The following is a 24,243-nucleotide window of genomic DNA, read 5'->3' as shown; positions in this document are numbered from 1 at the left end:
TTCTAATAAGATAATAATAATAATAATAATAATAATAACATGGCGATCCATAACCCATACAGATGGTCTAACTTTCTAGAATAAAAAAAATGTCATGAAATAGGCTATATATTATATAAGTAATAATATGATAAAACAAATCATCATTGATGTTAATCAACTTGTTTACACATTATTTTCTCTGTAACGCTGTTCTCAAGTTTACCTGCAAGTGCAGTACGTTCATTGTTTTGTTTTTATCCGCTAAAGACCCAAGCACAGACTTCTTGGGCATATATTCTGGCCTTGTTATAGACTCTGTTCAGGTGTCACCTAAGTTATAACGAATTCCAGCACGCTCTGTAGTCTGTAGAATATTTTCGTCCAAAGGGGATCAGGCTAAAACGACACCACTACCAAACCGGAACTATTTTCGTTGGCGAAAACGGAACCAATTTGGCTATAACGGCACCTCAATGTTTTGGCGAAAACGCAACCTGTTCAAAGATCGATGCATTGTGTTATGTCTGGTCCGAACATCCAAAGTAGCATTTGTCGGTGCGCTACAGCCTACAAGGGTGATATTAATAAATCCGTCTTTTAGACTTCGCCCAAAACAGTGTGACGTTTGAAACGGAAGTTCACCATATTTTGTCACGACACAAGAAGAAGAAATTGTATGGTGTCAAGATGCGGTCATTTCTTTTAACAACAGCCAGTTTTCTCTTAACTGGATTTGTTGTTGGCAATGCGTATTTTCAGAAGAAGCAGTTCTACCCGTCAGTGGTGTATATAACTAAGTCTAATCCAAGCATGGCTGTAAGTATCATGGGTGGACCAGTTTCGGTGAGCATTAGGCTTAGCATTCGATTCTAAATCATATCAATATTTATACATAATACACAGACAGTTGTTATTCAAATAGCTACCTTTTTATTAGTATTTCTACAATTCAAATGAACACTAAATTGGCCTCTATGTAGCAAAGATCACCGCATGTGCGTCAAAAACTAGAATGCACATACCTTAGCTCGGGTACTCTGACTGTAAGAGAGCTAGACGGACATTTGGACATAAGTACGCTCTCATTACAGTCGGAGACCAACCTATGTATTTTTTTGGCAATTCCTGACAACCAAAAATTTGGCAAAGATTCCCGCTCTAATACCACACCAATCCTATGTTTGATGTCAAATACCTTTACATTGATCACTAATACACATACTACAGAAAGAAACCCGACAGCACCCACATTCAGCTAAGCTTCGGCAAACTCCGGACAGCAGAATTCTAAGTTCGCCGACCTATATCGTGAAGTTGTGTCACATGATCGCCCACTCAGCCATTCCGTCTACTAGGCGGAATAGCCCAGTGGGCGATCACGTGATTTACGTCTCGAAATAGGTCGCCGATCTTTGTAATTACGGAGTGTCACGAAGCGTAGCTGAATGTGGGTGCTGTCGGATTTCTTTCTGTAGTATGTGTATTAGTGATTAATATGTGGATTTTTTTTTATCAGTTAACTCAAAAATGATCGATGTAAAGGTATTTGACGTCAAACATAGGATTGTTGTGGTATTAGAGCGGGAATATTTGCCAATTTTTTGGTTGTCAGGAATTGCCAAAAAAATACATAGGTTGGTCTCTGACTGTAATGAGAGCGTATTTATGTCCAAATGTCCGTCTAGCTCTCTTACAGTCAGAGTACTCGGGCTAGCACATACCTGTTAACACTCACGCATTTGGCGTGAGTCTCACGCATTTGTAACAAACATCACGCTCTCACGCAACATTACTATGTCACACTTTTTCTAAAAAATAAAAATATTTTAGAGCTGAATGGAATTATATGCTGATTATGCAGGTCTCTGAATTCGTTACCTATTAGGGCCTAATAATAATACAGCATATTGAATCTATCAGACCTTGCCTTTTAAGGTGCACGGGTGTGCTCGTACAGAGCGCATAAGTTCAATCTGGCGAGTGAAAAATAACGCATGTTACACTAAACAAACGGCGCACGTAAAATAATTTTGTGTATTGATTGCCACTATATACCTTATGTAGCTGATAGTTTTTTTGTTATTGTGATCCAGATTCAATGAATCATTAAAATGGAGATGTTTAAAAGCTAAATTTAAACATAGACGAAGGAGAAACATGTTTTGTTCAAAGTAGATGTGAAAATGTCACAATCCTTGGATTGAAGTAAAAAAAACTAAAGTCTGTGACTGTTACTCCACTTCCAATAATTATATACTTTTGAATGTATTTTACTGCAAGTTGTAGAGATTGCTACACATTTCTAAAATGTTAAATAGCAGCTGCTAATTTCACTTGATTAGCAGATATCGCTAATAATTATTTTGAAAATAAAATGTTCCCTGCAAGAAGCATTTCAATCTTTCAAGATTTGTATTGCTTCCTTTTTACTAATTCACTATTTCTGTGGAGTTTCAATGACTCAAAACAAATTCCTAGCAGAATATTTTCTGTATATATACTTAATAATTTAATTTTCTTTCAGGTATTATACTTTCAAGCCTTTGTATTTGTCACTCTCATGGGAAAACTAATGAGAAAAATATTCTTTGGACAATTGAGAGCTGCAGAAATGGAGGTAAGTTTAATATGTAGCATTTTATATTTTGCCTATTTAATTTTTATTCTCAGTGGCGCACTCATTCTGGATTGCAGCCAGTAATGGAATATGAACCTAGCACCTTTCAGCCTTTCAGTGACTTAACTACTGCCCATCTGATACTGTTTTGCAGCCAAATTCTGTGTAGGATCTAAAGTTGAAAACTTTGAACAGCGTGTGGGTGCACACCTGGAAACATGCTTATTCATGTGACAATCTGTTTTCCTTGTGTATATTGTAATGTTAATATGTTTAAATTTTATACCGTTGTTGGATGTCAAACTAGACATATAAATATAAAAACATGTTTGTTTTTCATTGTGTTTAATTATTTTGCTTGATATCATATAGATACATGACCAAATTTAACATCATTTATTAATTTTTAAAAATATTATAATACATATAATTAAATGTAAGAAAAACTTGCTCTCCTGCTACAAATATCTTAATATAAATTTAAAAAAATATTTAAGTCTTTAAAAACAAGTTAATACAATGCCTACCCACTCTAAATAATTTGTCTCATAAAAAAAAAAAAAGGAAAAAAATTTGAGCCTACCTTTCATCGCCTTTTTTCCCACCATTTCTTTTTCTTTTTACTTTTTTTTTTTAACGTAACTAGAAAATATTCAATTAAAGCAAACTGAACTTAATGTTAGGGTTAACCACTTGTATATGTTGTTTGTTTCAGCACCTGATAGAAAGGTCTTGGTATGCAGTCACAGAAACTTGCCTGGCATTCACAGTGTTCCGTGATGATTTCAGTCCTCGCTTTGTGGCTCTCTTCACCTTGCTACTGTTCATCAAGTGTTTTCATTGGCTTGCGGAGGATCGGGTTGACTATGTAAGAATGTTCTTTCAGATTTATAGATATCTAAGTTGTGCACAGAGGCTTTATGAAAGTAAAAAATTATATCATGCAGAATTATATTTTTTTATTTTTTTAAATGCAAGTGGCTGAGTTGCAGTAGTAGACGTCATCGAAGCCTTAATAAGAAAAGAGGGTTGATGTGAATGGATTACAAATGGAAAATAGTTTTGTTTCTTGGTTTGGTGTGTGTTTTTTTACTAAAGCTTGTTGATATTTTAACTTTTATAATAATTGTAATTGGTATAATAGCTTTTTTTAATTGTGTACCTTTACTGAATACATAAAATTAAGTTAAATATTATATACCATTTTCTTTTTTATGTTTTGTTTTAATGTTTGTTTTATTTGATAAATGGTAGAGCTAAGTGTGTTTAATTGACAGATCTTTTTCTTTGTTACAGATGGAAAGAAGTCCTGTCATCTCATTTGTGTTTCACTGCCGAGTTTGGTGTAAGCTTTATCTGTATCACAAAAAGTGTATTGTAGTTATTTTTATGGGCTTTTAATGTATTGATGTTTATCTAATTTATTGTTGTGGTTAGAGACAGCAAAAATATTGTATTAAAAATATCCAGATAATATTTAGTAATTATGTTTTACAATTACTATAAATGTATTTATTACTCTTTGGTATAATAATTGTGTCACCTATTCAAGCAAAAATTAATTAATATATTGGGGGAGGAGTGTTAGGCAATTTATTGTATTATATTAATTGTGAATATTTATATTTTCCAGCTCTGTTGATGGTGTTGGGTTCTCTTGATATCTTTTTTGTGAACCACGCCTACTACAGTACACTGCTAAAAGGTGCATCAGTGCAGCTTGTTTTTGGATTTGAGGTATGAAATGTTTGCATCCTTTCTAATCAAGAGTACTGTATATCTTCGCCTATAAGTCAAATTTTTTGCACCCCAAAATTGATCTATTTTACCCTCATGTCTAGCAGTTCCTGTTAATTACTTTAAAATGTGGATACTTGTTTAGAAATATCTAAAAGACCCATTGACGAGAACATTGTGTGACAGTTATAGTATCATAGGCTATATGTATGTATATTATATGGGAGATTGATTTAAGAGATCTTTTTTCGGGGGTGAGGCTCCTCCACACTGATGACCTTAGATGCTGAAACTACACCATTCATTTGTAAATAGGTTTTACTTGGAAAATGTCGATTTTTCTTATAGGCTTGTGGTTTCTGCAGGCAAGATATCTCGTCCAATGTCATGCAAGTCACAACTGTACATTCACTAATTAATATTTTCTGCTGTTTTGTACATAATAATAATAAAAGAACAATTAGAACAGAGACGATGGTTAATTTACTTGTTCTTTTTGAGAAATACCTGGCAATGTTCTGCTGTTTTGTACATAATAATAATAGAAGAACAATTAGAAATACCTTTAACAGAGACAGTGGTTAATTTACTTTTTCTTTTTGCTATGAGAAATACCTGGCAATTTTGAATTTAATAGTGTTTTTTAGTGAATATTTGTGCTTGACGACAGTGACGGAACATTGCTCTCATTTTGAGCAAATGATAGCTGATTGTGACAGCTATAATTTGATAATAAATTTGTTTGATTTTCCAACAAAAAAATCACGAAATATTGATATATGAATTTAGTTGATCTCCTAAAATATCTATGGTCAGCGTAACAAAATGATTTGGAATAAAGTCTATGAATACTTGATATCTGGTCACAAATATGCGTAAGCAAGTGCAACTTCATACATTTAAACAAATAATTTTCAACATTTAACTTAGCTAAAATCTCATAAAAATTAAAAAAGCCCACAAAAATACACATTCCCTTTCATATACCAAAAATTAATCCAGTAATCTAAAGATTAAACCTGGTTCTTGTGTAAAAATTGAGTACTATTAAACTCAGGTCCATTAGGTACAGTTATCTTACAACTCATAAAAATAGATCCAAATTTCACTTGTTAGTTTTGAAATGGTGTCTTACGGCCAGTCATTTAGTATTATTTGTATATTTCAAATTAATGTCAACATTTTCTCTATCAAAGCATTTTTGATGACCTTTTACATCTGCAGATCTGTTTATACATAGCTTATCTTACATATCACAAAAATGCCATGTTGACCCGTAGTTTAGGATTATGATAGTTGATTTTTGTTTCCTTTTAAAAACGTTTTTGTTTTTAGTGTGTAGCTGTTTGTTGTTTGTACATCACCTTTGTTAGGTACACTACTAAGAAATTAATTATTATATACTATTAAATTAATAAATAAAAACAAATATTTCTTTCAGTATGCAATTTTGTTCACGGTAGTGTTGATGACCTTTGTGAAATATGTCCTCCACTCCCGTGAGCTTCAAAGTGAAAATCCCTGGGAGCAGAAAGCTGTCTACCTCCTCTATACAGAACTGATCATAGGTGTGTATCAAACATTAAATCATTGTCATTTGGAATGATATAATAAGTAAATGAAGGAATATCAGCTTTTTATCTGATTGCCGACCACATCAGCTTCTGGTTAAATCTATCACTTCATCTCAGTGCATAGTAAAAGAAATTGAAATTTATTAAAGTAAAAGTTTAATTTTAACTCTTTTTAAAAAATGTTTTTAAATGTAATGTTTTTTTAGATGAACATCTATGGATCCAGTTATTAGTGATACTGAATAAGTTTATGGTAGGCGAGACATTTAATTCTGTAGACAGAATTTAATACAAAATGTTGAAATAAATTCATTTCAGCTTTTATTTTTCAATAGGTATCACATGCCTTTGCTTACTATACAGATTTTTTGCTTGCAATTTTATAAATTGTAATTAGTATGTTAAAACTAATAATTATTATAATAATATGTCACTGATAATATTATACTGTAACAATTATTTTTCAATTTTGGATCAAAGACACTTAGTGGGTTATATGTGTCACCCCTTACCTCTGGTGTTTTTGTTTTTTCACAGGAATGGTCCGTGTTATCCTGTATGTAGCATTTATGACCATCATGATTAAAGTGCACACATTCCCATTGTTTGCTATCCGACCAATGTATCTGTCAATGAGGTAAATTTTCTACAAATGTCTTGCCTGGGTAAGGCATGATGAAAATATTGATGCACTCAATATGAAAATAATCTAAAAATTATTTTTAGGGGGTCATTATTAGTATAAATATTTTTTTTAATCCTGTTTTTTATGATTTCTAGATTTTACTAAGAACCGAAAATGTTCTGTAATATAAATTACGATTTTTACATTATTTTTACTGAGACACCGTTATGTGATGATGAGTATACATCAGTGTTCCTTTTATCTTTGTTATTGTTTTTGTTGTAATGATATATTTATATGTGTATTTTATTTATCCATTAGATATAGCTGTTTGTTTAACTGTTTAAATCATAGATGGTTGGATGCTGCCTAATATCACAGGACAATTGCATGTGCCATTATTAACAGACTTAGTAGATATAGCTGTTTGTTTAACTGTTTAAATCATAGATGGTTGGATGCTGCCTAATATCACAGGACAATTGCATGTGCCATTATTAACAGACTTAGTAGATATAGCTGTTTGTTTAAATCATAGATGGTTGGATGCTGCCTAATATCACAGGACAATTGCATGTGCCATTATTAACAGACTTCGTAGATATAGCTGTTTGTTTAAATCATAGATGGTTGGATGCTGCCTAATATCACAGGACAATTGCATGTGCCATTATTAACAGACTTAGTAGATATAGCTGTTTGTTTAAATCATAGATGGTTGGATGCTGCCTAATATCACAGGACAATTGCATGTGCCATTATTAACAGACTTAGTAGATATAGCTGTTTGTTTAACTGTTTAAATCATAGATGGTTGGATGCTGCCTAATATCACAGGACAATTGCATGTGCCATTATTAACAGACTTAGTAGATATAGGTGTTTGTTTAAATCATAGATGGTCGGATGCTGCCTAATATCACAGGACAATTGCATGTGCCATTATTAACAGACTTAGTAGATATAGCTGTTTGTTTAAATCGTAGATGGTTGGATGCTGCCTAATATCACAGGACAATTGCATGTGCCATTATTAACAGACTTAGTAGATATAGGTGTTTGTTTAACTGTTTAAATCATAGATGGTTGGATGCTGCCTAATATCACAGGACAATTGCATGTGCCATTATTAACAGACTTAGTAGATATAGGTGTTTGTTTAAATCCTAGATGGTTGGATGCTGCATGATATCACAGGACAATTGCATGTGCCATTATTAACAGACTTAGTAGATATAGGTGTTTGTTTAAATCATAGATGGTTGGATGCTGCATGATATCACAGGACAATTGCATGTGCCATTATTAACATACTTAGTAGTATATTTGGGGTGGAACATAGCCCAGTGGAAAAGCACTCTTGATGCATGGTCAGTCTAGGATCGATACCCATCGGTGGGCCCATGAGCTATTACTCGTTCCAGCTAGTGCACCATGACTGGTATATCAAAGGCCGTGGTATGTGCTATCCTGTCTGTGGGATGGTGCATATAAAAGATCCTTGCTACTATTGGGGAAAAATGCAACGGGTTTCCTGTCAATGTTTTACTCATTTTTAAAATATATTTTTTCAAGGAATTGGCTTCCAGCCACATGTATTAGAATTAACTCTCAAAAACGATAAAAGCATTCACCTTGTTAGCTTGAACAAAATAACATTCGTTAAATTTACTATTATTATACAAATCAACAAATGGCACCTTTCATTAATACCGTATATAATACGGTCTTTATATCTAATGACATCCAATTGCCGATGATTAATTAATCAGTGTGCTCTAGTGGTGTCGTTAAACAAATCAAACTTTAAATCTAATGTGAAGTGACATTATTTAACAACATAGACTAATATAATTGTATGGTCTTGGTTTTGTTGGTTCTGTTTAATTTATTTCTTTATTAAAACTAATGTTGATAATAAGGTATTTGTAGTTTGCTCTAATTGTTGGCAACCTTTACACTTATGTTGAGTAAGTGCACATTTTAATAATGATTGCCTATCTTGTTTTTAGATCCTTCAAGAAAGCATTGCATGATGTCATCATGTCAAGACGAGCCATTCGCAATATGAACACATTGTAAGGGTTTTCTACTCATTAACTACATGATTAGCAATATAAAATGTTATTATAAATTTTAAGGTTTTCTTCTCTTTATATGTGTGATTTTCATTATGAAGGGTATTCTATTCATTAAATATGTTATTTGCAGTATGAGCTTTTTGCTTGTTAAATATGTAATTTAGAATATGATGGTTGAATGTATATTCTTAGAATGAACTTGTTTTAAATATTTTCTATTTGGTAAGATATATTAGCACTAAGAACAGATTATAAAGTTTGGTTGCAGTTTTTTCTTGTTAAATGTGTCATTAAAAGTCTTAATGATGATAAGATCACACTTACTGGAAATTACATAATAAACTTGGTGTATATTTTTTTAAATGCCAATGCCACTAGAAGTATGAAAGGAAAGGAATGTTTGAGAAATGCTTTGCAAGGCTTGAAATTGACTTGGAACATAATATGCCTTCTGAAAATCAGGTTCACAAGCGGAGTTTGCTATCCTCCATTAAGTATTATACAGCTGCTATAAAATGTGTCGATACTCGTGTTCTAGAACTGCTTCTCACTTTCTAGCTTTTGCTTTCACATTAAAATTTGAGAAGAAAAGATTGCTCCCCCTTCACAGAATGAAGTTCAAGCCTGTGAGATGCAATGATTTTACCCATTCCAAAATGTAGGTATCCTGATGCAACTGCTGAAGAATTGGCTGAGGGCGACAACGTGTGTATTATATGTCGGGAAGAAATGGCAACTAACTGCAAGAAACTGCCATGCAACCACATCTTCCATGCGAGCTGTCTGCGGTCGTGGTTCCAGCGCCAACAGACCTGTCCCACATGCAGAATGGATGTACTGCGCATGCCGCGTCCAGAACCTGTACCAATAATACAGGATAATCAGGCAGAGCAGCAACGACAATACGGTATAAATAAATGTTTTACATTTTATCAGTCAAAGAGTTATTTTCACCTCGTATAAGACATTGATTTTTAGTATCAAGAGCACAATTAAAGAGATTTTAAAGTAGAAACACCTACTGATGGAAAGAAATAAGGGATCACATAAATAGTAACAGTAGATATTGACTGTAACCAAAACCCTCATTGACAGTAACAGGAAGTTAACACTGTTACTGGCAGTAGGTCACCAGTACTGACATTAAATCCCACATTACATCTCTCTGTTTTATTCAGGCATAACCAATCTAGTTACTGTAGTGAATTAAATTTGGTCTCGGATACCATGTGTTGCTATACCTCTTTCCTCAGTATATTTTTGACATATACAGTCAAATCCGCTTATTTGGATGTGCCTCGTGCAACAAAAATATATTCAAATAAGCGGCATATTCAATAAACCAAAGGTACAGTTTCGACATACGATATACCCAATTAAGACCTCTTGTTGATTTATGCAAACCCTAATTACGATTCTCCCAATTTGGGCCTCATGACATGTTGAATTTTCGTCAAAAACCGGTAAGTATTTTGTGTTAATAAAATACCGATTCCAAGTCCCATATTATGACTCTGTTGCCATTATCAAGTTTGTCTATAAACTTGATAAATACAAGAGGCAACAGTTAATGCCGTTTGTACGCCTAGAAGCAGAAGTGACTAAACATCTAATGACCCAGATAAAACCACCGGAAGCTCAATTAGACTGGCCACAGTCAAATAATTAAAAGGCCGTTATTAACTTCTTGATAATTAAACGGCCGTTATTAACTTCTTTGTACATTTGTAAATCAAGTGCAACAAGACCCCACCCCCACCACCCAATATAATCTTGAATAAGTAGTCATTTCCATGTTCTGTATTTTACCAGGACGTCTATCTGACTATTATCTGTGTGCATTTGTAACTGATTTGACAGGTAAACTAGACTGGCCAAAGTCAAATAAATGAAAGGCCGTTATTCAATGTAACAGAAGGAAAAACACAAATACAAACGCTAATATTGGGCCCGATATTGGAATGTCTTTTTGTCTGGCGACGGAAAACCATTCTGATAAAGTCTTCTCAACATTGGCTGCTTTTCCCGTTCTCTGTCTTTTTCGTTCTGGGTTAGCATTGGCGAGATACTGGGCACATATCTCATCGTATTTCTGAGCCAAAGATAAATCGTTTCGTTTCCGTTTATTTACCATGTTGACATTGTGAAAAAAAAGAGTTCTTGTCAATATTTATAGCCAAAAGATGATTAATCCAACTTGCTAAGAAAATCTCCTACAACTTAGCTTTTGTCGGCATTTAACAATTTAAACAGTAATCACCATAATCGGTCACCCCAAATGGGGCCTCACATTGTGAGCTGCAGAGGAAAAATCACGTGATCAAAAGATCCCGCTAAAAATAACACTAGTAGCAAACGGCTTTTGTTTGTTACTGTCACCGACAATTCATAGAGAAAAATATGTGACAAGTGTTTATTTATGGATTAAACATACACTGCTTCAAAAGTGGCCGACATGAGATTAAGGGATGCCTGCTTACGAAACGAACGTGGCCGCCAACAAGGTGGGAATGACCGACTTTGATCCTTGATTGTCCTGCATTGTCTCGGCCATTGGGTCACATTTGAGATGAATCTCAGAGTTCATGGATTAATTATGATGTAATTAGGAAATGTATTGATTAATAACGAGTCATCCGAAATAATTTAAGAAACAAGAAAACAAGTTTGTTGTAAGTCTTTTTCTTTTTTTTAAACAATGAAATTAAATAAAATTAAAAGTATTCATTTCTGCATGTACGATAGTATGGTATTACGTACGATCATAAATTTTACAAAAACACAAAGTAACACAAACTTTCCTATGTTTTACGTGCAATTGCCATTCGGCAAGGATAATTTTATATTCAAATATCCGAAAACACGTTAAAAAACACATCCAATTAACCGTTGGATTTTGTATTGTCATAATGGCAAATGGTTCCGTGCAGGACAAACATATTCAAATATCCGAAATATACAATAATCCGACATCCAATTAAGTGGATTTGACTGTACTTTTTAACCACAATTTATGTCCCAGCCTGTCAAGTTATTAAAAACTTATTATTATTTCTCAGAAGTGTACTCTGTAAACTTTTGAAGACAAATAAATTACAAACACATGACAAATACTCTCTTAGATGCATTTTGTAAACTCATTTTAAAATATTCTTTTTATCGTTTCCAGCCCAAGCTTTCTTCCAGCAAGCTTTTCCACAAATGTGGCCGCCACCTCCATTTGTACCTGGCCAGCCACCTCATCCACATCAGCTAGGACAGCAACAGCTAGGACAGCAACAGCCAGCACCAGCTCAAACTCCGACTCCGCCCAGTACACAGTCCCCATCAGGGCCAAACCAGCCCTCGCCCTCGACCCAGTCAGGTGCACTACCTCCATCTGTGTTGTATATCAGTTCAGCCATTAATATAATATTAAGCAATATAACAAAGTTTATAAGTTTGTTAAAAAGGATTTTGTTTTAAACATAATTGGACTTCTCTTCCTGTGTGCATTACCCCCTGTTACAGTGGACTGGTCCAAATGTCTTGACAGGCAAAATCTGTTGTGACATGATTTCCAGTTCACCTGATCACCTTTTCCCCAAATTTATAGTTTGTATATTAAATTAGCATATTAACTTTCTTGCATCATTGTCATTATACCGGCCTCGGTGGCGTCGTGGCAGGCCATCGGTCTACAGGCTGGTAGGTACTGGGTTCGGATCCCAGTCGAGACATGGGATTTTTAATCCAGATACCGACTCCAAACCCTGAGTGAGTGCTCCGCAAGGCTCAATGGGTAGGTGTAAACCACTTGCACCGACCAGTGATCCATAACTGGCTCAACAAAGGCCATGGTTTGTGCTATCCTGCCTGTGGGAAGCGCAAATAAAAGATCCCTTGCTGCCAATCGGAAGAGTAGCCCATGTAGTGGCGACAGCGGGTTTCCTCTCAAAATCTTTGTGGTCCTGAACCATATGTCTGACGCCATATAACCGTAAATAAAATGTGTTGAGTGCGTCGTTAAATAAAACACTTCTTTCTTTCATTGTCATTATTGATCGGAGGGTGGGATGTAGCCTAATGGTAAAGCCCTCCTGTGATGCACAGTCTAAGATCAATCCCTGTCGGTGGGCCAATTGGGCTATTTCTCGTTCTAGCTAGTGCACCACTACTGGTATATCAAAAGCTGTGACATGTGCTATCCTACATGTATCTGTAGAATGGTGCAAATTTATCACTGTCACTGAGAGAGGCAAGATTTGACTGCGTGTTATGCTTGGAGAATTCTTGCAGGTCACACTGTACTCCGCTACTAGTATATCAACGGTCGTATTATGTGTTTTCCTGTCTGGGGGATGGTGCATATGAAAGATCCATTACTACAAATGGAAAAAATGTAGCTGGTTACCTTTCTAAGACTATATGTCTAAATTACCAAATGGTTGACATCCAATAGCCGATGATTAATAAATCAATGTGCTCTAGTTGTGTCATTAAACTAAAAAAAAGTTACTTTTATTGATCAGGAGCAACTGGAGGCGCTGCAGCATCACCAGCATCCACTTTACCCACTGCTTTTCCTGCATCAACTCCAGGTATGCCGGGGGTGCCACCATTCGACCCGATGTTCAATATGATGTCCTACATGTCACCATTTGGTAAGTCAACCTATAGATTTGTGAGTATGCTTCATTTTGCTTGAATATGTTTTCACAATAAAAGAGTGACCAGGAAAATTCTCTTCTGAGAATTAATAGGTTCATTTAACTTTGATTAATAGAAATTTGGAACAGTACTTAATATTAATTTGTGGATTAATTTTTGACAAAAACCATGTTGAGTGGGTAAAAGTTTACAGGGTTTGTACGGGTTTTTGAAAGTTTTAGGGGGGGGGGGGGGGGATCATCATTTCCAGGACCTGGAAAGTTTTGGAAAATCAAATTTTTGCTCATAGTTTTGGAAAATTGTAATTTTGGCAATATATTAAAAAGCTTAGTGGTGAAAATCAATATTTGGTCGCTAAAAATAAAATTAAAAACGAACTATTTTTTCTCTCTCCGGTAAACAACCGCTTTTGCACTTAGTCTCTATCTTATTTGGTCCTTTACAATACCTGTACATGCAAAACAATGACTGTATAATCGAGGTTGCTGTATTTTTAATAGTGAATCATATATTGCAATTAGTTTTAGAAATGCATCTTCGTGTCTTGGAAAAGTTTTGGAAAAGTTATGAAATTTCCATACCTGTATGAACTATTTGTTTATAATTTTTACTCACATATATTCACTTAAATATTTTATAAATACATAAAATAAAGTTCATATTTGAATCAGTAAGTATTATGTTTGTGGGTTTTTATAATTTTAATGATATTTTAGATCAGTTAATGTTGATCAAAATTAGGATTATTTTTTTTAAAAGTTGCGTCTACTTACAAACATTTGTGGTCAGCTGTCCAGTATTCATGTCCATTATTTCCGATAATAGTGGTTTTCTGACCAGATTTTTTTTTTTTTTTTAAACTACAATTCATATCCCAATATTTAGTGATTTTCGTTGTTGGTAAAACTATCAAATTTATTATCAAATTAGCTATCACAATCGGCTATTGATCCCTGAAAATGATGGCGACGTGCTGCCATTGTTGTCAAGCGAAAATACTTGCAACGGTATTTTCCATTGAGAGCTAGGATGCTGTCACGTAACCTTTTTCCTGTATTAAATTTTTGTTGTCCAGTGAGTGCTGTGTGCAAAATGGCAGAAAATATAAATTGGGGAATGCACTGTATACAGTGTACAGTATGTCGACTAGCATGATGTTGAGCGAGATATCTTGCCTGCAGTAGTCAGAAGGTTAACATTTGATTCAAGTTTCATTGCTAAAGAAATTTTACTGATATAAATGGGGACATTTTACTTATTAATAAAATATGAATATATTTTACCAGTAACTAAATGTCGAATAAACATCAAAATTCTCACAAGATACCATGATTGTACAACCTAAAACATTGTTACCCAATGAATATAATTAAGTTTACAAAATCAAAAAGTTTTATTTGTGATAAGTAGTATGTTAAATTAAAGAAGAATGTTTATGTTGTAGGATTTCCTCAGCCACCACAGACTTTGTCAGGTTTGTCTGATGAAGAACTCAAGAACCTTGAAGGCCAAGAGCGGGAGAATATAGAAGCAAGAATTCAGTGGTTACGAGATATCCAGTCTTTGTTGGATGGAGCCATGGTTCTCATTAATCAATACAACCAAGTGGCAGCTCAGTCAAGGTAACTTGTATAAGCTAATAGCTAATCCAGGGCTCTTCATGAGAGATGAGAAGTTTCTCACTTCATACTGGTTCTTTCTTCTTTAATATGTTATTATAGAGCTCACACTTAACAGTGGTACTGATGACAGTTGCTGTAACTGCAGTATGAATGTCATCTGTCAGGAGCTTTACCATTGGCAGTTTTTTGCTGCTAAATAAAAAGTTTGCTTTTGGATGGAGGGTTTTTAATGTGTTTTATTTGTTGCAAAAGTTCCTTGGTTAATATTGATGTAGGCATACTTGGAATTGCTGTAGGCGGCATTTTACCAATGACAGAAACCTTTCAAAATTGCAGTAGGTAACAAATTCTTAACTTAAAGACCTGCTGTTAGATTGCTTATTTATTTTTTTAATATGTGGAATTTTCTTCCTTATTTAAGTTGACCTTGTTCTATTGCCAAATGGAGAGGCTTGCAATTTGTGGGAAAACAACATTTAAGTTTTTTTGTTTTGTTTTTACAAGAAACATGGTACATTCATACTTTGTGGTGTTTTGATGTAAAAAAAAATTCCAGTACATATTACCAGTTTGTATACACATTGTATCAGTTTGTCCACATTAGGTGCTAATACAAGGTTAACCTTTTTGTTTATAAATTAATAGAAACAAGTTGGGTGTTTTAACATTCACATTAAACAACTCACTTCCAAATTGGAATCCTACAATTCACAAATAGATTATTAGTTGTTAGTGCCAAACACAAGTAAAACAAATAGATGATAAAAAAAATGCATGGCAAATTAATTTCATTACCATGACTACAACTAATCCAGTTTACTTGCCACATTTAATCCCTGAGTTGATTATATTGAACACTCCTTTTTTGTCCTTGTACTGAGTAAATTAATGTTTGTTTCAGTATTCCAGGTATTGCAGCTTCATCACTGCGGTCTTCGACAACTCCAGGTACACCTGGAACAATTCCAAATAAAATGGAATCTACCCAGAGTACACCAAATACCACATCAGCAAAACTCGGAGGTGCCAAGCCAAAGATAACTCCAGTAAAGAAAGAGAATAGTTCTCCAGCAACAGAGCTGAAGATGAAAAATGGAAAAATAGAACAAAATATAGGTATATTTATTAATTGTTCCAGTCGGTCATAAAACCCCCCATTGTTTTCTGTAATCTCCTGAGATTATTTTAATGATAACTTTAATTAGTATTTATTAATTTAAAATAATAAATTAAGTTTTGTTGTAAATTGATGATGAGTGTGGTTGGTGAATTACATTCTTTTTCCGGGATCAATGAAAATAACACCCAGAAATCTAATGATGTCATTAGAAAGTGACGTCATTAGCAATTGGAACAGAGCAAGTTGACGGTTCAAGGGCCTACAGTTAGATTGTAGCCAGGTGTATTTTCCAGAAATACCAAATATATATTTAGTTCTGTAGAAAATGATTCAGTGTACAATGGATATAACCATATGGAGTTTTCAGATTTGCGGATGCTATTGCCTTAAGTCAAAAATGACATGTGTGGGATCAAATAAACAATAACATGTCCAATCTGCTATTTTCTGTGCTATTTTAAGCAGACAAATCTTATTTTGTAAAAAGGTGTGGAGATAATGTTTCGTACTTTTTTTTCCAAATATTTCTTTTTTATTATTTCTGTTTTTCAAATGGTTTTTGGGATCTTTTTTCATTTTCAAAAAAACCCCTTCTACTACAGTAGTTGTCAATGAACATTAAAAAATTTAAATGCGCAACTCACTCTGTTTGAAGTAATTGCCATACCCAATGTCACATAATGTGGCGAACAGCATGTGCAAGTTTGTACATGTTAATAGTTCTTCTCAGCGACTATTAGATTGCATTATAGATATTGAAATTTAATCAAGTTGATCCAGTCAAAAATTTACATTTACCGACCAGTGGTATGTTACTTCTTTATTATTTATGATTTCACACTCGAAGGCAGTGGGTGGGGGGAATTATGGGATGCGTGACAAAATGTAATTTAGGAGAGAAGGCATGGGTGGTTGTTAAAGAGTTACGGAATGTAATTTTAATTCGTAAAGTAAAATGCAACAAGTCATGGTCATAATAAATATGCAATAATACAATGTATAAGGGCAACCCAATGTAAATGTTTTTAAATATTTCATTTGTCGTCCTTGAAGAGAGTTGGCATGCAAGCCTAAATACCAGGTAATAATGCAAACTTTTAAAAATTGCTTGTAGCTTATGAATGACCACTCCAGCAAATGTCAACCTAAAAGGATTATTTTTATTAATATAGGTTTACTGCAAGATCCATCTAAATTAATGTTTTTGTCTAATAAATAGCAGGCTGTGGGATTGAGGAAAAACATGTTTAAAATGGCCCACAATTGTCATATACATCATTACCATCTTGAATGGTACCGTAATATAATCATGACAATTACATCAAGCTCTGGGACATTTGAATACAGTTTGAGAATAACAATATTTTAGGCATCAAATAATTATAACAGTTACTGTGTATACACCACTGATTTAATCTGCATTAAGCATACAAGTGTAAGAAGATTTAATACTTTTTGCCATGGGATAACCACTTTGCACAATATATCATACATATATAAAGACATCATACAATGTTTATTTCCTTTTCCCCCCAAACCATCTTTAATCAACTTATTGATATCATCATCTGGACTACATATTAGGAATACCAATGAAAGAGACATTAATAAAATAAATAAAACAACTGTTTTTGTCTAGTTTTTAATACTTTAGAACTTTGACAGCTACAAGTATATGATGAAGATATATAAAAATGGAACACTAATTTAGTCAATGTATTGATTATATTCTTTAGAATCCCCTTTTTGTATTTGAAACATTATTTTTTCCCAATTCACCAAAAATTAACCCTTAAAAAATGGTCTTGATTATACCCTGATATCATATAAAAACAATACTGTTGGATGTGTTATATTTATTGTGTAAGAAGCCAAAACAAGGATGCAAAGAATAACTGCCATTGACCTTAGATACATACCTTCTTTATTTTACATAAAATTCATTTTGAGGTACTACAAACTCTAATATGATCAGAAATGTGGGAATTTTTCCAAACAAAAACATCTAAAAACACTGTAATGTGGAAGTTACCCATTAAAAAAAACCTTTGTAGTAGCCGAAAATATTTTACACTACCTAATAACTATAATAGTGGTTTGGAATCATCTAATTTTTATGTGAAATTTCGGACTACAGTATCACTTAACTTTTCTTTTTTGTAACAGATTACTCTAATTTAGAAGGTGCTGTGGGTTTCACGGCACCAACCGAAGACAGCATACCCGAGTGGGAGGATCCTCGCGAGGAACAGCACGAAGACGAGCTGCATGAAGTGAGGAAAAGACGCTTACAAAAGTTTACTTCTGAAAGTATAGATCGAACGCAAGCCAAGTCAGATCTTGATTGAGCTAGCCAGTTGGATGAAGATTTGTGTGAATGGGAAATAATTATTTTAGACTTGTATGTGTGCAACTAAATGCCCAGACTTTGCCGATTAGCAAGTCTGATGCAATAACCAGTAAGAAATAAATAGCAGACTTGAAAACTGGACATCTTTTTCCTCGTTATGTTGTGGGAGAGTCTTCAGTTTGGTCCTGTCAGTACTTCACAGTTTGGTTCTTTATTGTGGTGTGTGTTGTTTTTTCAATGAATTGGTGATTGGTATTACTCAAAGCAGCTAAAGAGTACGTGAGAAAAACCTGTGATCTGTTTTACTTGTGTTGTAATAAATGGTGTTATTAAATTTGTCAGAACAAAGATAAAAATGTTACTGAAGATTACTGGAGGGGTACTTGTTTTAATAAGTAATTGACTTTACAAGAGAATTTGACAAGAGAATAATTTTTGAAAAAGTTTCACTAACAAGTGAAACCCTTTAATAGTGATTACTTCTTTATTTGTTCAACAAAATATTAACAGAATTACACATTTTCAGTTTTTTAAATAGGTAATTTAATTAATGTGCTAGTAAATACATACAATGGATTCTTGTGTACCATTGACTGGTTTTCATAAGTCTCGTACTTAAAAAAGTATATTGTGATGGCTATTTTCATAAGTAATAAATTATATTATATAAAGTGAATGCCAGTACATTATATGCACTTAATTTGTTCAGTTCCTCATTTTAGTTTATCATATGAATATTTTTTGAAGTACCAGTATTGCATTTCATTTACATTACTTTATTATGACAAAGAGTGCACTCATGCACAAACTGTTAACCAGTGCCTGTGTATTCTGTTCGTTAACAAATGCATGCTTTCTGTCTGATTTAGTGTTAATGTTGTAAAAATCATAATCACCTTTGTCATTTCACACTCATTCTTCACAATTAACCCATCAAAACATAAAGCCTTTATGACATCTCATTTTGAAGTCCCAATATTGTTAATGTTATTTTCATACCAAGACTATTTCTGGCTACCTTCTTCCATTACGATGGACTACTTTTAAAATTACAGACATTTTTGTCTTATATATTCTGTTAGATGTGTCCTGTTTTTATCCCACGTTGACCAGTGAAACTGTTACTGGGGATGAGCACCAGTCCATGGATTGTGGTTGACAAATACTGGTGTATACATGGCTCTTAAGCCCTGTGTGTGTACATGGCTCTTAAGCCCTGCGTGTCTACATGGCTCTGAAGCCCTGTGTGTGTACATGGCTCTTAAACCCTGCGTGTCTACATGGCTCTTAAGCCCTGTGTGTGTACATGGCTCTTAAGCCCTGCGTGTGTACATGGTTCTTAAGCCCTGCGTGTGTACATGGCTCTTAAGCCCTGCGTGTGTCTACATGGCTCTTAAGCCTTGCGTGTCTACATGGCTCTTAAGCCCTGCGTGTCTACATGGCTCTGAAGCCCTGCGTGTCTACATGGCTCTTAATCCCTGCGTGTGTATACATGGCTCTTAAGCCCTGCGTGTCTACATGGCTCTTAAGCCCTGCGTGTGTACATGGCTCTTAAGCCCTGCATGTGTACATGGCTCTGAAGCCCTGGCTCTTAAGCCCTGCGTGTGTATACATGGCTCTAAAGCCCTGTGTGTGTGTACATGGCTCTGAAGCCCTGTGCGTGTACATGGCTCTGAAGCCCTGCGTGCGTGTACATGGCTCTGAAGCCCTGCATGCGTGTACATGGCTCTGAAGCCCTGGCTCTTAAGCCCTGCGTGTGTATACATGGCTCTTAAGCCCTGCATGTGTACATGGCTCTGAAGCCCTGCGTGTGTACATGGCTCTGAAGCCCTGCGTGCGTGTACATGGCTCTTAAGCCCTGCGTGCGTGTACATGGCTCTGAAGCCCTGTGTGCGTGTACATGGCTCTGAAGCCCTGCGTGCGTGTACATGGCTCTGAAGCCCTGCGTGCGTGTACATGGCTCTGAAGCCCTGCTTGTGTACATGGCTCTTTAGCCCTGCTTGTGTACATGGCTCTTAAGCCCTGCATGTGTATACATGGCTCTTAAGCCCTGCGTGTGTATACATGGCTCTTAAGCCCTGCTTGTGTATACATGGCTCTGATCCCTGCTTGTATACATGGCTCTTAAGCCCTGCGTGTGTATACATGGCTCTTAAGCCCTGCATGTCTGTTGGATTCTGGGTGGGTGTTCTCCCATGCCAACCAGTGCCTTACCACTGGTACATTAAAGGTTGTAGTATGTACTGTCCTATGGAAAGTGCATATAAAAGATATGTTTGACATCAGATAGCCATTAAACAAATATTCTGTTCCTTTCCTATTTTAGAAAAACAAAGAATTTGATTTTTTAAGAGGGGCAGGATGTAGCTCAGTTGTAAAGTGCTCTGATGATGCGCAGTTAGTCTAGGATCGATTCCCATCAGTGGGTCCATTGGGCTAGTTCTCGTTCTAGCCAGTGCGCCATGACTGGTATATTGAAGGCTGTGGTATGTGCTATCCCATCTGTGGGATGGTGCATATAAAAGATCCCTTGCTACTAATGGAAAAACATAGCGTGTTTCTCCTCTAAAGCTGTATGTTAAACTTACCAAATGTTTGACATCCAATAGCCGATGATGAATAAATCAATGTGCTCTTGTGGTGGTGGTAAAAAAACAAATTGTTAAATCCAAAATTATGCTCGATACAGATCTATAAATTAATGTAATTTTGGGATTTTCTTTAGAAATGTTGTAATCTTTCATAACAGATTGACTAGAGGGAGAGCAATTGTGGTGGCTCATTAGCTAAGATTGTTTTTTTTGCATCTAATTCAATAATCGTACATTATATTGTATTTATTAGTATTTGTTAGTATCATGGTTCAATAATTTTAGTGCAAATGGATGATACACCCAAATGAGTTTCAGGTAGAATTCCTTTTTGTTCGTGCAGGAGTATAAGATTTATTTTTAATATTTTTAGAGGTTATTTTTTTACCAAATTGGTAAATGACCTGGTAATCATGGGAAACTGGGCTGTGTTCCATTTCCAAGTCAATCCAGTTACATTTTGCCTACTGTATTACTGGAGATTATTTGGCAGCAGCCTAGTACACACACTGACATTTTTCATTTCACTGAAAACCAGAATTATTAATCAAATATACCCATTCAGTTGGTATTACACAAACAAATTGTTACACTAGTCATAATATTATTGCAGGGGTAGTCTGTTGAAACAAGTTTCCAATTCTTTTATTCACTTAACATTGTTTTATTTTAAATTTATTGTTTGTCAAGTGTAAAATGTTTATTATGGGTCTTTTATCATCATTGCATAATTATATACAAGAAATAGTGTTATTTGAAAGATGAAATGAAGGTGTACAGGTGTATTTTATGTATTTCAAAGCTGCAAACATATATGCTATAATTATATATTGTTTGGTAGTACCCCAGCACAGCATTCATCGGTTATATTGAAGGGTGATGAGGATTTTGTTTTTGGATTGTTTATTTATAATTGTCCATCACATAGGTAATCAGAATAAACGATTGCCCACTTTGTTTTAGAAATGGTACATTTTTAATGTAAATTATTTCCAGAATGGTGATTTTATAAACAGTTATGTCCAGTGTCACACTACATGTATGTCCAGTGAGGGTGGAATGAAGTGGTTTCTCTTTGTTTTGAAAACATAAAAGACCACTATCCACAGTTGATCTTTTATAATTTAAGAACTTGGCAATAAATCCTCATTTAGAATGAGCCCATGCAAAATGAATCGGTATCATATTTTTTTCATCAGTAATTATTAAATGTATTTAGCGTATGACCTGTGATTATACATGAAAGGAACTGGTTATACTTCCTGTTACTGAGGAAGGTCAAGAATAATGCTGTGTTCATTAGAAATCTCTGAACACAACTTGTGAATTGAGGTGGGATTTTCTGTCTCCAATCATCACAACTTGTGGAAAATATAGCGGAACAAACACACATCATTCGTGCAAATATGTGTTGGGGTGTGTGAGATTCCAGTGACAATGCAGGTTGTTTATAAATCGCATGAATGGTCACCACTTAGTGAAGTCATGCTCACAATTTGGAACTTGTGAATTCACAATATTCACGAGCACCATATGAATGCAGCATAAAACGAGAAACATTTCATCTTGGGCTCCAAACTGCAATATGGTTGGTGTATAACATTTTAAATATGAAGAAGATCATTGTCAAAGGAATATTGATATGACATGCATTCTGGTCAATATTATCATGGATCACATGTAAAATGTCTGGCATCTGTGGTGCGGAATTATGATTTATTTTGCAATCTTTTGAGCAATTGTATCCCAAGTAGAAATGACATTTACAAATCCTGTTTTGTAAATAAAAATTGTTGTAATATAAAATCCTTTTGATTTTGTTTTTCTTGCATCTGGTGTAATGGAAATTGTCCAAACATCATAGATGCATTTCAATTCTTTTGTAATGTTATATTACTTATAGGAGTATATGAACATAGATAGAAAATGTGATAATTCTGACAATCTTCATTTATATTTTGGTACTCGGTACTTGTATACTTGATGAGCAATGCTGAGGATGAAGAGGAGATGCATTATTACCAGTGAGCTGATGGCCAAAATGCATTGTGTTGGGGCTCAACTGCTCCCCGCTCCAAAAGTTAAAAGTAAATCTTACTTGGGCAAAAGCATTGGAGATGCTTGGGCAAAATCAGTCAATTACCGGTTCCCTGCCAAACAATACATTTCTATTTTGTACTATGATACTTGTTAGTTGGTGGAGGAACAAACAAATCATTTGTTATAAAAGAATTTATGACTATAAATAGTAAGCGGGTCTAGTGGTGTCTGTTCCCCCATGAAAATGTTTTTCTGTAAAACAAGACGATTTTCTGTTTCAAAATTGCAAAATTAGCCAATTCTAAATACAATTACAATGTATTGTATTATAACCCAAGTGTGTTTTTATTTAACGACTTGGAAGTTTTTCTCCTTTTTTTTATTTAGAGGATTTTATAACCATTTTCTTTCATTTGAGGTCAAAATCATAGAGTGAAGCGACTTCTCTCAAATTTTTTAGAGGGCGAAGTTTTTAACAGGAGGGAGGACTTGAATTTTTAATTTACAAAAATAAAATATGCAGAAAGAAGTTATATTAACCCAATATAATCAAACCTGTCTTAAGTGGCCACTGAATACAGGTGCAACTTTTACAGCCTGTATTTTTAATTTTTTACTGTCTATACTGCTAATTGATGGATTTGTGCTTTAGTTTTCTAAAAATCACATTTCTTACTAAAAAGCACTAATTTAACCGTTTAGAATTCATTCTCTCACGAGTTTGTCTAAAGTAGTAATTAAATGAAAAGAGAAAACAGAGTATTGTCCTAGTAGATTAATCGGGGGTGGTATTTAGCTCCGTGGATCCATTCAACTGATTGGGTTTTCTTTCCACCCAGTGCACCATAACTGGTCAAAGGCCGTGGTATGTGCTTTCCTGTCTGTGAAAAAGTGTATATAAAAGATCCCTTGCTACATTAGAAAAAAAAAATGTAGTGTGTTTCCTCTGATAAGGAAATGTTTTATTTAACAACGCACTCAACACATTTTATTTACGGTTATATGGTCGAGGAAACCCGCTGTCACCACTTTATGGGCTACACTTTTCGATCAGCAGCAAGGGATCTTTTATATGCACCATTCCCACAGACGGGATAGGAACGAGAAATAGCCCAATGTTTGACATCCAATAGCCGATGATTAATTGATCAATGTGCTCTAGTGGTGTCGTTAAACAAAACAAACTTTAACTTTAGCAGATTAATCTACCAAAGTGAAGCTTAGCTTACCTAGAGGCAATTAAATGCATTCCAC

At 34.6% G+C, this 24,243-nt stretch overlaps 1 protein-coding gene across 2 annotated transcripts; it reads left to right on the top strand.

Moving 5' to 3' along the window:
- Nucleotides 1-642: 642 nt before the first annotated feature.
- Nucleotides 643-22,755, top strand: LOC121370672 (E3 ubiquitin-protein ligase synoviolin B-like). Of its 2 annotated transcripts, none has more exons than XM_041496063.1 (14): nucleotides 643-798; nucleotides 2,507-2,599; nucleotides 3,315-3,467; nucleotides 3,896-3,944; nucleotides 4,233-4,336; nucleotides 5,778-5,904; nucleotides 6,448-6,547; nucleotides 8,548-8,613; nucleotides 9,279-9,523; nucleotides 11,786-11,980; nucleotides 13,128-13,259; nucleotides 14,711-14,888; nucleotides 15,790-16,004; nucleotides 18,190-22,755. In XM_041496063.1, exons 1-14 carry the CDS (start codon nucleotides 670-672, stop codon nucleotides 18,354-18,356), a joined length of 1,953 nt encoding a protein of 650 aa, XP_041351997.1. In that variant the 5' UTR covers nucleotides 643-669; the 3' UTR covers nucleotides 18,357-22,755. The 2 variants fall into 2 exon arrangements, with proteins under 2 accessions (XP_041351997.1, XP_041351996.1); XM_041496062.1 differs by having other exon boundaries at nucleotides 18,175-22,755.
- The last annotated feature ends 1,488 nt before the right edge of the window (nucleotides 22,756-24,243 follow it).

This window comes from Gigantopelta aegis, chromosome 4 (genome assembly GCF_016097555.1).
Source record: "Gigantopelta aegis isolate Gae_Host chromosome 4, Gae_host_genome, whole genome shotgun sequence".
Lineage (NCBI taxonomy): Eukaryota > Metazoa > Mollusca > Gastropoda > Neomphalida > Peltospiridae > Gigantopelta > Gigantopelta aegis.
Note: the sequence above shows the minus strand (reverse complement) of the source record. Positions and strands in the feature narration are given on the sequence as shown.